At 37.5% G+C, this 16,899-nt stretch overlaps 1 protein-coding gene across 2 annotated transcripts in view; it reads right to left on the bottom strand.

Moving 5' to 3' along the window:
* ME1 (malic enzyme 1) overlaps positions 1-16,899 on the bottom strand; it is a 183,677-nt gene that overhangs the window by 137,720 nt on the left and 29,058 nt on the right. For both annotated transcript variants that reach the window (XM_082474214.1, XM_082474215.1), the window contains exons 2-3: positions 15,691-15,824; positions 11,365-11,514 (exon numbers count right to left, since the gene is read on the bottom strand). In XM_082474214.1, coding sequence (XP_082330340.1) covers positions 11,365-11,514; positions 15,691-15,824 — 284 coding nt within the window. The remainder of the gene's footprint in view (positions 1-11,364; positions 11,515-15,690; positions 15,825-16,899) is intronic.

Here is a 16,899-nt window from a genome sequence, read left to right as displayed (position 1 = left end):
TTCCAGAACAACTGAGTGATCAATAATGTTATTTGACAATTTCTAAAACTAGGTTTAAATGTTAAATTACTGTCATTAAATCAATTAGTGTTAGAAACTTCTTAAAGTGAAACCATATTTGAACAATATTCCTATGGAGTATCTATTAGAATTAAGTCTTCTAGAAAGCAATAGATGAAATTCTTTATATGTAAACACTCCATTATTTGGGAGACAAATCTTAATTAACAACACAATATATAATTTTAGCTTTTGAAAATCAGAACACATACTAGTCAATGAGGAAAAGCCCAAGAAGCTACATGTTAAGAGTGTAGCTTCTCTGAACAACTCAGATCCAAGATAGAACCTAATCAATGCAAGAAGACAACTCAACATGGGTCTAGGAGGATGTCATGGTTAATTTTATGTGTTGGGACTTCCCTGGTGGCGCAGTGGTTAAGAATCGGCCTGCCAATGCAGGGGACACGGGTTCGAGCCCTGGTCTGGGAAGATCCCACATGCCGCAGAGCAACTAAGCCTATACGCCACAGCTACTGAGCCTGCGCTCTAGAGCCCGCGAGGCACAACTACTGAGTCCACGTGCCTAGAGCCCGTGCTCCGCAACAAGAGAAGCCACCGCGATGAGAAGCCTGCACACCGTGACAAAGAGTAGCCCCTGCTCACCACAACTAGAGAAAGTCCGTGTGCAGCAATGAAGACCCCACGCAGCCAAAAATAAATAAAATTAAAAAAAAAAAAATTTTATGTCTCTCAACTTGGCTAGGCATGGTATCCAGATAGTTGGTCAAACATTAGTCTAGATGTTTCTGTAAAGGTAATTTTTAGATGAGATTGACATTTAAATCAGTAGACTTTGAATAAAGCAGATTACCTTCCATTATGTGGATGGGCCTCATCCAATCATTTGAAGAGCTTACTAGAAAAGACTTACATGACCTTCCCCAAGGGAGAGGGAATTCTGCCAGCAGATGACTTTTGGAGTGAACTGCAGCATCCGCCCTTCCCTGGGTCTCCAGCCTGGCAGCCTACCCTGAGGATTTGGGACTGGCCAGCCTCCACAACTGGGTGAGCCAATTCCGTGAAATAAATCTCACACACACACACACACACACACACACACACACACACACACACACACACACACACTACTGATTCTCCTTCTCTGGAGAACTCTAATACAGAGGAGTACAAAGTAGAAAAATGAGTTCAAGCCCTAACTCTGGTACTTAACCTGGTGATACTGAGTTTCCTTGGAATGACTGTATTAAATCATAAAATACATAGATTTTAAAAACCAAAAACTAGTAAACGTTAATGACTCCATCTCCGCATACTCCATTAACACTCAACTACTGTTTCCAAATAAATGTGAACTGAAAATGTACATAAAAACAATTTGAGATAAGCTCTTCTTTATTCATTTGAAAACTAATATGAACATGCCAATTAATTAAGCACAAATTAATAGGTGTTGTTCTGATAGTTAAAATCCAACGTACTTTCCACAGCAGAAAACACTGGAAAGAATCCTAAGGTAATACTGAATTCATCAAACAGATGGCATTTATTTGGCACGTTGTCAGTAAAAACTAACTTCTTCCATTAGGGAAATAACATACCATTTTCAGCTTTTAAAATAAATTACCTCATTTCATAGTGAAAATGTTTTACTTCACAAAGCAGCACTAATTTTGTAAAATGTGTAAAATATGATACCCTCCAAATTATTATAAATGTCATTCATTCAGCCGCCAATCATAGTAAGACTAGAATTTATGTTGATAAATGAAAATTTTCCTTGCTTAGAAAGAAATGAAATTCAATAACTTTCATGATTTATTTTAAGTAGATAATTACATAATTTGGAATTCTATCAAATATTTTATAAATTTTACTACAGTGAATATAAAATATTATTATAAAATATATAGTAAGGAGCTCAAATTGACAACTTCAATTATGACTTTATTTCAAAGAGTTAAAATTCAGACTATAAAATTACCTACGTATAAAATAACCAACATTTTTTAAAGGTACATAAAATAATTCTTAGATGATATTAACTACAGAGTACTTTGTCATAAAAACAGACCTTTGAATTTTCAGAAGCATACCTAAGAAGCACAAAGGAAATTTGGTGGAAAGAATAAAAGCAAGCTCTAGCCTGGCTGTTTCTCCTCAACTACTGATTGGGGGGGCAGGGGGCAGGCGGGAGGGACGAAGCACTGCCTCTGGGAAAATTCTTCCTAATAATTTCTCTACGAGCTAAAACTGTAACTAAGTTAAGGAAAATATATAAAAATAAACAACATTTTAAAAGTATATACAGAAAAACAAAGTCTAAAAAACTACAAAGAAATTTTTAAAAATCAGATGAGAAGAACGTAATTACTTCAAATGAGAAAATGTCAACATTAAACTTTTTATGCATTCAAACTGGAGAAATGTTGAAACAGAAACATTATAACCAGGATACAGCTGTGTAAACTGACATGTGCTTGTGTGTTTGTCTGGGGGAAGGAGTACGAATTTTGATGAGACGTGTCATCAAATCACTTGAAATCTGTTCACAATCCTTCTTCTTTGAAAATCTATTATTTTTAATAAATCCTAAAATTGTGATTTAAAGCTGCTACTAAATCTTTCTGAATTAGAAAGCAAGGTTATTTGAAATGATGTGAGTTAGTTGTGAGGTGTTCCAAATACCTGGAATTATTCTTCCGTAGGCTGCTCTTTTAAAAATTCACAGACTTTTCTAGTTAAAAGTGACCTTAGAATTCAACTATTTTACAATCACACCCAATGCAAGAATCTCACTTATAATGTGTATGACCACTGATTATCTAACCACATGAATATTTCCAATGACGGAGAATAAGGAAAGTCTATTCCAATGTCAGATAAATTATCAGAAAAGCTTCATCTACACTGACTGTAAATCTGCATCCCTGTAATAACTTCTATCTACTGATTTTAGTTCTACATTTTGAGGCTATTCCATGCAAGTATACTCTTTTTTCACATGAAAATCTTCCAAATAATTGAAGACCTAACTATGTCCCTTTCAAGCCTTATCTTTTAGGCTACACATTTCTATTTCCACCAACTCTTTCTCACATTACAAATTTTCAATAACTACCACTGCTTTAGTCACTCTTCTCTGGCTATATCTCAGTTTGCCAATGTCCCTTCAAAAATATGGAATCCAAAACTAAACACAATATTCCAGATGTGATCTGGGAAGGTGATGTAAAGAACCATTTATTGCCTCCCTTTAAAAAAATTCTTTATTTTTAGTAATGAAGACTGGCATTTATAATCCTTCTTAAAAACATAATAACGCCCAAATTAATACACTTTCATAAAGACTACCTGAGATAAAACTTGGTAATTTTTCATAATTCTCCATATGCTATGTGTAAACTTAAAACACCTGGGTGTACCACACAGATTGTAGCAAAGTTATTTTTGGATCCTAAACTTAAATTTTCATTCAAGTTTTCCACACTTAAAGTCTCTAGCTGAATATGGAGACTCGATGAACTGTTACTTTACACTTTTTAAGGGTCTTTTACAGTAAAAGATAAGTTTCACTGCCTTGCAAAAGAGATTTATATGACTATGCAAACGTTTAGACAATCCTTAGATCCTGATGTGAAAGAACACTCTTTGAATCATGCCTACATTTTTTCCATTCTCCAGATTTTTCCTAATTAAGGCAATACTTAAGAAAGAAGATAGTTTGGTATTTTAAACTACTTCTGGGCACACACTGTATTTCCAGAACTTAAGATATAGGCTACTCTACCTCACTCCTATTTAGCACAAATCACATATACATTTTCATAAATATGACATTTAGTCTGTTCAGAAAAAAATAGTCAATTTGAATTAATTAGTAGTTCAACAAATCATCATCCTCTAAATCTCCATAATAAATGAAAATCAACTTTTTGCAAATAATTATCTCTAAAAAATCAACTGAGGTAACAGTTAAGAGACTTGAACTAGTCCAAATATTCCAATAACTTGTTTCATACTTTTGAAAAAAAAAATTCTACCAAGTAGTGTAGTTTTTTTAAAAAAAAAAGGGGGGGGGGGTAGATGCAAATATCAGGCCTATGTCACGGGAAAAGAAAGAAATGAACAAAAGAATATTTTGGAATAAGTATAAATCCAAATCAAAGGCTTATTGCCATGGATAAAGGGTGAAAAGCTTATTAATATCTAATATTTAAATGATAACTTTTCTAGAAGCATTAAAAAATTAGCTGCTCTCTTAACCACCAACTATTTCAATTTCTAGAGTTTCTAACACAATAAAATTGTAGAAACAGAAAATTCCAATACAATAAAAAATAAAAATTACAAACTGAGCCAGAGCTATCAACCAAAAATATTCCCTGGTTCTCAAAAGTCTCCTAAATATTTATTCTAAAGGTTCTAAAGTGGCTTAATTGAAGAAAGCCAAATTCAATAAAAAACAGTCCTGGTCCACCTGGGCAGCTCTGTATCCAGGACTACTTAGAGGTTTAGGACCTCCTCTGACCTCTTCCCAGAAACCCCCTTAGCTCTGAAAGTGAGATGACCTAGGAAAGCAAGAGATACTCTGGGCACTGGATCACTTGGCAGTTTACATCACAATAGATCACAAAGGACCACATCACAAAGGATAAAACTATTCAAAGTACCACAGCTTTATGGGTTAAACACCTAACTCACAGCTATTAAAACTGGCTGTGAAATCATGTTTCTTTTCCCTAAGCAACTTAAACTGTCCTTATTTATAATTAATTACTGAGTTATTGAAATACTTATAGTTTAATAAAGTAAAATCTCCATCATATACCTGTATAGTACATATAAAAAAACATTGTTTAAGAAAACCAGATAGATTTAAAATGTGAAAATTTATAAAACAGGATACAATATAAAAGTGTTCATTCTATTAACTATTCATTTGATAGCTATTCCAATTATAATCTGTAGCATATAATGAGAACATTCTTGGGTTAAAGGAGTATTAGCTTTGGGAAGGTTTCTTTTTACATTTATTCCTTTTAAGCTTTTTTCTTACTGCTCTTTCATAAACCAAATACCGATTAAAACCGACACCCTCACCCTATAAGACTACAAAATTTGCTGAACTTTTGGCACTTCTGCAGAAACTATATATTTCCACTACAATAATCATGGTCTAATCATGGTCATGTTTACGACCATTTCTATATTACTAGGTAGACATTCTTATACGAAATTGCACATGAGGTAATAAATAAAGCTTGGTCCTCACAATTTAAAAAACAAATACTATACTTCAAGTCCTTTTTGGAATTCCAAAGGAAATATGTATACAAATAAACAATAAATGTAGAAAAACGATCTTAGTATTTTGTTTTGGTTCATCTTAGTATTTCCTTCCATGCATTTCTCTAAGAATTTTCTGGGAAAAAATAAAGCAAAAAACTGCATCTTATTGATTCTCTTTGACAATTAGTCTTGTTAATAATCTTCATCATTGCCAAAATCAAATCATGTACCTTTTATGTAGCATATATAATGTGTGAGTTAAAATAGTAGGATCCTGAAATACATTATCTATTAAGTTCCAGGTCCATACATTTAATTGCCTATTAGACACCGCCCTGAATTTGGAAGTCCCAAAGACATTTAAAACTCAACATGTCCCTACAGATGGCCAACAGGCACAAGAAAAGATGCTCAACTTCACTGATTATTAGAGAAATGCAAATTGAAACCACAATGAGGTATCACCTCACACTGTCCAGAATGGCCATCATTAAAATGCAAAACAATAAATGCTGGAGACAGTATGAAGAAAAGGGAACCCTCCTGCACTGTTGGTGGGAATGTAAATTGGTGCAGCCACTATGGAAAACAGTATGGAGGTTCCTTAAAAAACTAAAAATAGTTGCCATATGATCCTGTAATCCCACTCCTGGGTTTACATCCGGACAAAACTATAATTTGAAAAGATACCTGCACGCCAACGTTCACAGAAGCACTATTTACAATAGTCAGGACATGGAAGCAACCTAAATGTCCATCGACAGATGAATGGATAAAGAAAATGTGGTGTATATATACATACAATGGAATATCACTCGGCCATAGCAAAGAATGAAATAATGCCATCTGCAGCAACATGGATGGACCTAGAGATTATCGTACTAAGTAAAATAAGTCAGAAAGAGAAAGACAAATATAATATGATATCACTTATATGTGGATGAATAGAGGAATATTAAGTTACTATTTCTGTGAGGTAGCAAACAACATATATTCATTCAGCACAAACCAGATACTAAGCTTAAAACAGCATGGGAAATACAGGAATAAATTCTAAAATATGATCCTTTCTCTCTAGATGCTTACAGTCTAGTTGTAACTAAATGAATAGTAAAATGACAACAAAAGAAACCAAGAGGGGAAAGAAAAACTGAGCTTGTAGATTGAACAGACTGTTGGTTGCCAGAAGTAGGGGGAGGGGGACGGGGAGAAGTCAGTGAAGGTCAAAAGTTACAAACTTCTAGTTATAAAATAAGTAAGTCCTGGGGATGTAATATACAGCATGGCAATTATAGTTAATAATACTGCTTTACATACTTGAAAGTTGCTCAGAGAGTATATCTTAATACTTCTCATCACAAGAAAAAAGTTCTTTTGTAACTATGTATGGTGATGAATGTTAACTAGACTTGTGGTGATAATTTCACAGTACGTACAAATATCGAATCGTTACGTTATATACCTGGAACTAATATAATATGCCGATTACACCTCAATTTAAAAACTGAAATAAATTAAATTAAATTAAAAAAGAAAAGAGACCAAGAGTACCTGATAGAACATTCAAAATACCAAAAATAGGAACATGATTAACTGCCAAAGGCATGGTGAAGTGGTAATGTAGCTAATAAGAACTTACAGGAGAAGGAGATGATTCTTGGAAAATGCAGTGTAAAATACAGCAGGCAGAAATATTTCCAAAGAAATTACATAAATCTGCTTTAGCTGTCCTTTACATAAACCTGCATTATCAATTTGCACACAACTTTTCTTTAAGGACAGTTTCACAGAATACAAGTAATTTAAGTAGCACAGTAGGATCAGCATTCTGCAAAAATATAAAAAAGAATTGTCTTTAGCTTCCAACAATCACACCTTTATCATCTACAAATTAGCCACAATTAGATGTGTTGACATAAGCATATTGCACTACTAAATACCGAAAATTCTGCAAGAATTGAATGTTATGGGAACAAGATAATCTAAGCAAACTCAACAACATTCTTAAAAATCATTATCCACGACATGTTGAAAAAACCCACACAATGTGTCTATGCCAAAGAGAAAAGAAATTCCACACAACACCAACAAATGAATATTCCAGCATCATACCTCAAGAAAAAAATGTTACAAGTAGAGTTATTCATATAAGAATTTATTTTTGGATGCCTAGCCAGATTTTAATGCCATATTCAAAATGAAAAATAAATATCTAGCCATAGGAAAGTATCATGTCATTAAGATATATTAAAAAGTATAAGATCAAAAGATATACCTATTTGCAACTGTACTAACCTCAGTACTTGTACTATTAACGCTTAACTTTCACTAATTATGTTCCTAACTGCTACCACCAAACCCACAAAGTAAATATAATAAGAGGTATAATCCTCCTGTTTACTTTCTAAATGTCTTTGAATACCTACTGTTGCAGTAGGAAAGGTTGAAAAGACATTTGTCAATTTTGGCTTAAATAAAAAATAGTCTAGATGCTAACTGATGCCTAAAAGATCCATCATTATTCAAACACAATCACAATTTCCTTTCTAATTAAATATAATATCTAGATATATGTCACATAACACATTTTCAAACAGGTTTCTTTTTTTATAATCATGGGAGAACCCATGAGAATTATTCTACTAAAGAATTAAGGGGGGGGGGGCAGGATCAAGATGACGGAGTAGGATGGTTCTAAACTCACCTCCTTCACAGGTGCACCAAAATGACAACCACTTACAGAGCAACAATCTATGAGAACAACCTAAAGACTAGCAGAAAAGATTATCCACAACTATAAAGATATATAAAGAAGGAGCCACAATGAGATGGGTAGAAGAGGTGGAGACACGGTCTACTCAGGACCCACACGCCCGGGCTGGCGGCCGACAAACAGGAGGGATATCACAACCACAGACGTCCTCCCTGATGACATAACATTGCACGCCAAATATTATTTCTATAAAAAAGAACTTCGAAATCACCAAAAGTTTAACAAAATATACGCATTAAAAATCAACATGACAGAAAACTGCCATAAAGAGATCATTTAGAAACACTTGTGGAAATTTTACTTTCTGTTAGTGAAGTATTCCTTTACTTAAATTTCAAATACTGCAGAAAAGTTGATAGACTAATACCATGAATATGTGACCTAGAATCAACATTTGTGAGCATTCTGCTACAAATGCCCTGCTACATCTCGCCCCATCTCTCCCCTTTCCTCTCCCTCTCCTCTCCTTCCTTCTTATCTATCTATCTACCTATCTATCCATCTATCTACATACCTATCAGATTATTTCTGACAAAGCTCCCCATAATCAAATACACTAATACTTCTAAAGAAAAAGAAATGGGGCTTCCCTGGTGGCGCAGTGGTTAAGAATCTGCCTGCCAATGCAGAGGACACGGGTTCGAGCCCTGGTCTGGGAAGATCCCACATGCCGTGGAGCAACTAAGCCCGTGAGCCACAACTACTGAGCCTGCGCGTGTAGAGCCTGTGCTCTGCAACAATGAGAAGCCCGCGCACCGCGATGAAGAGTAGCCCCCGCTCGCCGCAACTAGAGAAAGCCCTCGCACAGAAACGAAGACCCAACACAGCCAAAAATAAATAAATAAATAAATAAATTTATAAAAAAAAAAAAAAGAAAGAAAAAGAAATGACACTAAGTCACATAAATCCTATAACTATCCCCACATAAATTCAGTTCAAATTTTGCCACCAAATGGGCTCCGATAGATCAGGTTTGGTCCCAAATGAGATTTTTTTTTTTTTTAATGTTTTGGTTTTCAAAGTTTGGGATTTAAAAAATGTGGATAAAGGATGTTGGGCTGTAGTATTATCCCCACGTTACAGAGGAGGAAACTGAAGCACGGAAAGGTTAACTAATTTATTCAACGCTAGAACAAGTGGCAAAACCAGTAAGTGAAAATAGGCCATCTACTCCAGAGCCCATACCTTCAACCACTGCTCTAGGAAGCCTCCAATCCAATAGGAAGTCCTCGTGACTTTATCTTTATCCAGAAACTGAACTCTTACCCCTAACTCCATTGCTACCCTCCTAATCTGAGCCACTGTTATCACTCACTAGGTTTACTGCAATGGCCTGCTACCTGATTCTTCTACCCATTTAACTAATGGTAAAAGCCAATGTTCTTCAAAATAGCCGACAAGAAGCTATAGGTTCTGTACCCTCTTATTTATCCTACATCTGTGACCTCATCTACTACTCGGCCCCCTCTCACTCCACCCTGTCTCTATGCTACTCCTGCTCTCCAGGCATTTTCCCACTTAGGGCCTTGGCACTGACCATCCCTCCTGCCTGGTACACGTTTCCCCTTGTATCTCCCCCTCTCACCCTCCAATATCATCTTCCAGTGAAACCTACAATGTCCACTCTATGTAAAACAGCTACTGCCCCTCCCCCAAAGCACATGACACTCCGCATCCCCCTTTTCCTGCTCAACTCTTTCTTTCCCCATAACACTTATTGCCTCCCAACACTCTAGACAATTACTTTTTGTTTCCCTGTCTCTTCTGCTTTTAGATTTATATATATACCAAAGTATCCCAAGCCCTTAGAAAATCATCTAGTACCTAGTAAGTGCTCAAAAAAATAACTGTTGCTATTGGGATTTCTATGTCAACTTCAACCCAAATACTTTGAGCTAAGCTCTTCTACATGTCTTATAGTTGTCAGCACTTCTCAGGATCTCATAGAAAACTTTGAATTTCAATAAATATGCTTAAATTACATTTTAAAATAGCTAAGATGTATACACTTACACTTTTATTAAGAGTCTTTCTTCATGTAGAAATATATTTTATAGACATGGACAGACATATATATTTTATGATGTCACTCAGAGAAACAGTAAGGTAAAGAACAATTTGTACAGTATGATCCCTTCTATAAGGAAAACAGTATGTATTTGTATGTATTGGGATTTTTGCTATGACGACATTGCGTATTTTTAAAATATTTCTTCCTTCCGTATATATGTATTTTCTCATTCTTTCAATAATGAATATGTATTATTTGTATGATTAAAAAATACTGATATACTCAGAAAAGAATTATCTGTCATAATACAATTAGCAGCTAAATTCTAACTCTTGTTTTTCTATGAAAAAAATTTATTCAGTGTTAACAAAGCCATTATATAAATGCAACATAGATACGTGCTATTAGTGTAATTCAACAGACCATCTACATATAATTCTTCTCTTTATACAAGGGATAATGTGGCTAATTCTTTTCTTTATACAAAAAGTAATGTGGCACAAGTGTGCAAAATATTGTCACTACATCAATATACCTTCAAGAAATCTACATGTTCAATCTAACTTTCAGATCTTACCTCAAAAATAGTCATTTCAATGACCGTATTTTCAATAGGCTTTTTTCTGTGGTATAAGCTTATAAACATTTCTTTTTTATCTTTAAATTTAGAACTACAAGCAGCACAAATACAGTCAACTCGAGCTTTTATTGTTGCTGCTGTTAAAAGCACTGATATTTATTTCAATTGTTTCTTGCTGCAAAAGTATTTAAAGTGATATAATAAATAAAGCTATGGTTTTAGAAAAACTATACTATATATTTTATACAGCTTTAAAGGTGATTACAATTTCATTTAAAGGAAATCAACAAAAGAGCCAGTTGAATGCCAACTCTGAATTTAGGAAACAATATACTCCTTATTTTCAGGAAAATTGGGAATCTGTTTTAACTTGTAAAATGTAACATAATAGTGGTAATTACCGTCTCAGAACCAAGCTTAATTATGATCCATTACTTTTCCCCAAAAAAAAAAAAAAAAAAGGCTCATTTATTGTCTGTAAAAGGAAACATAAATTGGTTTATAAAAAAATACTTTCCCATGATCTTAAATCAGAAATAAAACACTATATTTTTAAATGTTCTTTTAAATGAAGTTTGTTTTAGATTTTTCCAAACTTCAATTCCATTCCATAATTCTTTTTAATTATTGCAAACACTTTACAAAAAAATAAAGAAAGACACAAATTGTACTTAAGAGTTTACATACCTTGGCTTCCGAAAGGCTAAACTATATTGTTGGCAAGCCAGACCCACAGTGGGCGTATAAACGATAGGCATGAATTTCTCAATGTCAGACGTTAGCACTCTATAAAAGAGCTTTTCATTTCTATCTTGAAGATCCATTAAGAGAAGATACCTGTGGAAATTGGACATAATTAGACCTACGTTCCAACAAAGTTGTAAAATAGCCGTTAGAAATCTAAACATTTCTCAACAAAGTATACAGTAGGTCACACAGAAAACATCTGATCAAAAGACTTTGGAAGTATTCCTAATCATCTCAAAAAATGAAGTACCATAAACCTGAGCTAGTGTCATTCAAAACGTTAAAATCAGTGCTGAGGGGCTTCCCTGGTGGTGCAGGGGTTAAGAATCTGCCTGCCAATGCAGGAGATACGGGTTCGAGCCCTGGCCTGGGAAGATCCCACATGCCACGGAGCAACTAAGCCCGTGCGCCACAACTACTGAGCCTGCGCTCTAGAGCCCAGGAGCCACAACTACTGAGCCCACGTGCCACAACTACTGAAGCCCACGTGCCTAGAGCCCGTACTCCGCAACAAGAGAAGCCACCGCAATGAGAAGCCTGCTCACCGCAACGCAGAGTAGCCCCCGCTCGCCACAACTAGAGAAAGCCCATGCACAGCAACAAAGACACACGCAGCCCAAAAATAATTAATTAATTAATTAATTAAACAAAAATCTCTGAGGGACAGTCTGTGCTAAAAATATGAAAATCATTAGCTCCGACGAGGCAGCTGATAAAATGGCCCAGGAAAAGAATATAAAGTAAAAATGGAAGAGGCTGAAGGAAGGACTTAAGAAATACGTGAAAGGGATGGTGAAGGAATTTAAGAAGCAAATATACATGTTGAATAAACTGAGTCAGCCTCTTTCCTCAGCTGCCCCATCATCACTTATAGGCTCATAAAAGAAGTGGCCATGGCAGGGATGGAGGGTACCCATGGGCTCAGCAACAGGGACCACCACGCACCAAGGCATACCTGGCCACAGACACTGCTGAGAGTCCCATCCACCAGCAGCAGGGACCGACACTGAGCCCCTGATACGCCGCCACCCCATGGCGTGATCAGCAAGCTACCTGGTGGCAGGTTGATTACACCGGACAGCTTCCATCACGGAAGGAACGGCACTGGTTCTTACTGGAAGAGACACTTACTCTGTATGAAGACTTACCTTCCCTGCACACAATGCTTCTGCCAAAGCTACCCTCCATGGACTTACAAAATGCCTCATCCACTGAATTCCACCCAGCATGACTTCTGAGCAAGGAACTCACTCCACAGCAAATGAAGGGAGGCAATGGGCCCTTGCTCATTGGAATCCACTGGTCTTACCATGCTCCCACCATCCTGAAGCAGCTGGCTTGACAGAATGGTGGAATGGCCTTCTGAAGACTCAGTTACAGCACCAGCTGGGTGGCAACACCTTGTAAAGCTGGGGCAAGATATTCCAGGAGGTTATACATGCTCTGAATCAGCATCCAGTATATGGTTCAATTTCTCCCATAGCCAGCATTCACAGGTCCCAGAATCACAGGGGTGGAAATGGAAGCGGCACCACTCACCATTATCCCCCAGTGACTCACCAGCAAAATGCCTGCTTCCGGTCCCTGTGACGTTATGCTCCGCTGGCCTAGAAGTGTTCATTCCAAAGGAAGGAATGTTTCCACCAGGAGACAATGATTCCACTGAACTGGAAGTTAAGACTGCCACTGGCCACCTGGGGCACCACGTGCCTCCGAAGTAACAGGCAAAGAAGGGAGTTACTGTGCTGGCTGGGGTGACCAATCCTGACTTCAAGGGGAAATCGGACTCCCGCTCCATAATGGAGGTAAGGAAGAGGGTGTCTGGAATACAAGAGATCCATTAGGGGGTCCCCATGATTAACGTCAATGGGAAACTACAACAACCCAATTCAGACAGGACTACTAACGGCCCAGACCCTCCAGAATTAAAGATTTGGCTCACTCTACCGGGTAAGGAGTCAAGACTGGCTGAGGTACCGGCTGAAGGCAAAGGAAGCGTGAAATGGGTAGGGGCAGAAGGTAGTCATAAATACCAGCTCTGATCACGTGAGCAGTTACAGAAGTGAGAACTCTAATTACCACGTGTATTCTTCCTTATTTTGTTATGAATATGTTTGCGTGTATGTGTATATAAATACATATATATTTGTAATATACATATACAAATATATGTAGACAGATATAATTTTTCCCTCTCTTAGCCCTTTATCATGTAACCTAAGATGTTCTGAGTTTATATCATAGTATTTAAATACAGTTGATCCCGGACAATGTGGAGATTGGGGTGCCGATCCCCACATAGTCAAAAATCCATATATAACCTTATAGTTGGCCCTCCATATCTGTAGTTCCTCATTTAAGGATTCAATCAACTACAGATTATGTAGTACTGTAGGATGTATTTATCGAAAAAATCCACATATAAATGGACCTGCATGGTTCAAACCCATGTTGTTCAACGGTCAACTGTACTTTTTTTTTAATATATTTATTTATTTATTTATATTTATTTTTGGCTGCATTAGGTCTTTTTTTCATCGCTGCATGCAGGCTCTCTCCAGCCGCGGCGAGCGGGGGCTACTCTTCATTGCGGTGCGCAGGCTTCTCATTGCGGTGGCTTCACTTGTTGCAAAGCACGGGCTCTAGGCGCTCGGGCTTCAGTAGTTGTGGCACGCGGGGTCAGTAGTTGTGGCTCACGGGCTCTAGAGCTCAGGCTCAGTAGTTGTGGTGCACAGGCTTAGCTGCTCTGAGGCATGTGGGATCTTCCCAGACCAGGGTTTGAACCTGTGTCCCCTGCATTGGCAGCTGGATTCTTAACCACTGTGCCACCAGGGAAGTCCCCAAGGGTCAACTGTATAGTTAACTTTACATCATAGTATTAAAGTCAAGAGATATCAAGGAGAAAGGTAAATATCACCAAGGGCTTTATATCCTCTTTTGGGGAAAGAGTTAGTGTGTTTTCGGTTGTACCTGGGATAGTTCTATCATGTTAGGCAGAGGTAGGACTTTTTATTGTCTTTATGCAGATATTCAGTTTGGTTTAAGGAGACGTGCATGGGTGCCAAGTTGAAAAGGAGTGGTTAATTTTATGTGTCAACTTGGCTAGGACACAGCACCCAGATATTTGGTCCACTATTCTGGATGTTTCTGTGAAGGCGGTTTTTGTATGAGATTCACATTTAAATTGGCGTACTTTGAATAAAGCAGATTACCCTCTATAATGTGTGTGAGGCTCATCCAATCAATTGAAAACCCTAATAGAACAAAGACTGGCCTTCCCTCCAACGCCAGAGCAAAAAAAGAATTCTGCCAGCAGACTGCCTTTGGACTTGAACTGCAACTCTTCCCTGGGGCTCCAACTGGAGATTTAGGACTGACCAAGCCTCCATAATCACTTGAGCCAATTCTTTGAAATCAAAATCAATCAATCAATCAATAAACCCCTCCCTCCTTCTCCCTCCCTCTCCCTCCCTCTCCCTCCCTCTCCCTCCCTCTCCCTCCGTCTCATTATGTGTATGTGTACACACACACGCACACATCCTATCTGTTCTATTTCTCTGGAGAAACCTGACTAATACAAAGACTTACTAGGTACTGGGTTAGCTCTCTCTTCTAACCTTCGCAACAATATTTTCAAATAACTATTATTCTGTTCAACCCACAAATGGAAAAACTGAGGTGTAGGTGGGTCTAACACCTTAATATGAAAAGGCAGCATCAAAAGCAGAGGGCAAGGCACATGCAATGGTCATGGCAGTGGGTGTAGTGGTTTGCTCTAGTGAGATACAGCCAGAATTTCAACTTAGGGCTAGTTAATTCCCAAGGTTACCTTTATCTTTTTGTACAAACATGGAAATGGAAACTGGGTTCTAAACAAAGTAAGTGACCTAAATTCACAAAAGTGTCGGAACCACACTTGGAAGATGAAAAAGTGCACTTTCACCTACAACGTACTTAGTGTCTGACTCAAAGCCACTTTCACCTAGTTTGGAAGGGCATTTCCTGGTAATTCACCTTCATAGCAACAACTTTATCACATGAGAAAAGTTGTTTTTCTGAGGATATAGTTTAGAAAATTTTAATTTGTTCAGATGTTCCTACAGAGGGTAAATTTTTTACAAAACGTCATTGTATTTACAGGCAAATCCTCCTCAACGTTGGCTACTCCTTCCAACGCACTAAATATTTAAACTTTCTCATCTGATAAAGAATAAACGAGACAGTTGCCTATGAGACATATAAAAATCACCTTCAGGAACATGTTACCTGTCAAAATCAGAGTTCAGATGCTCGAGGTTCTTAACCACTCTAAGGACCTGGATATCCTGGCTGATGAAGCAAGGTGGCAACAATCCATGAATGTTCAGCTGCTGTCTCTCTTCCAGGGTAAAAGCCAAGTCCTACGGAGAAAAGGAGAGCACGGTAACGCAAGGGGGGAAAGGACAAAACGCATATCTATGCGCCAAGTAAATCCAACAAGTATATGGAACTGAACATCAGAAGACCTGGCATCCCTCCAAGCGTGGCCATGTGACTGAGCAAACCATGTAATCTCTCCACACCTCACTTTCCTCACCTTTAAATATTAGGATAATATTTTCGGATCTGTGTCACTTAGATAACGTTAGGATAAAATCAGGCAATGGATAGGAGGAAATTATCTGAAGCCATGCAAATGAAAGAAGATCTAATTATCAGTATTAGTATCATTAAATTTAAAAATGAATAGTAGTTATTACAAAAGGTTTTTAAATGATGAACATGAGTAGGTCACCTACGACCTGCTGTGTTTCTTTTTCTTTTTAATATTTATTTATTTATTTATTTATTTATTTATTTATTTATTTATTTATTTATTGCTTGGTTGGTTGGTTGGTTGGTTGGTTGCATCAGATCTTAGTTGCGGCACACGGGATCTTTCGTTGTGGCGTGTGGGCTCTTTGTTGCAGTGCACGGGCTCCTCTCTAGATGTGGTGCGCGGGCTGCAGAGCGTGTGGGCTCAGTAGTTGTGGTGCACAGGCTCAGTTGCCCTGCAACATGTGTGATCTTAGTTCCCCGACCAAGGATCAAACCAGTGTCCCCTGCATCGCAAGACCGATTCTTAACCCCTGGACCACCAGGGAAGTCCCCTGCTGTGTTTCTATGTATAAAATAGGTCAGGAGATGCCTTATCTATGATTCCGAGGTACCTTTTCCAACACTCCTCGCCAAAGCTATCTCCCACTAATTATACACTCCTAGTTACACAAAACTTCTCACCATTGCCTGGACATGCCGCACCCCTTTCTTCTTGCACTATACCACAGTCAAGAACGTCTTCCTTCCCTGCTTCTCTCCTTTCAAGCCATACCTCAAACGCTCCCTCCTCTCTAAAGCCTTTCCAGACTCACCCAGCAAGCCCATTCGAGCCTTATTATTATACCTACATCATCTGTTTACACGAACACTGACTGTACAAAACAACAGCATTACAAA

This window comes from Balaenoptera physalus (genome assembly GCF_965194825.1).
Source record: "Balaenoptera physalus genome assembly, chromosome: 9".
NCBI classification, from domain to species: domain Eukaryota; kingdom Metazoa; phylum Chordata; class Mammalia; order Artiodactyla; family Balaenopteridae; genus Balaenoptera; species Balaenoptera physalus.
This window is presented reverse-complemented; position numbering and strand designations above follow the sequence as displayed.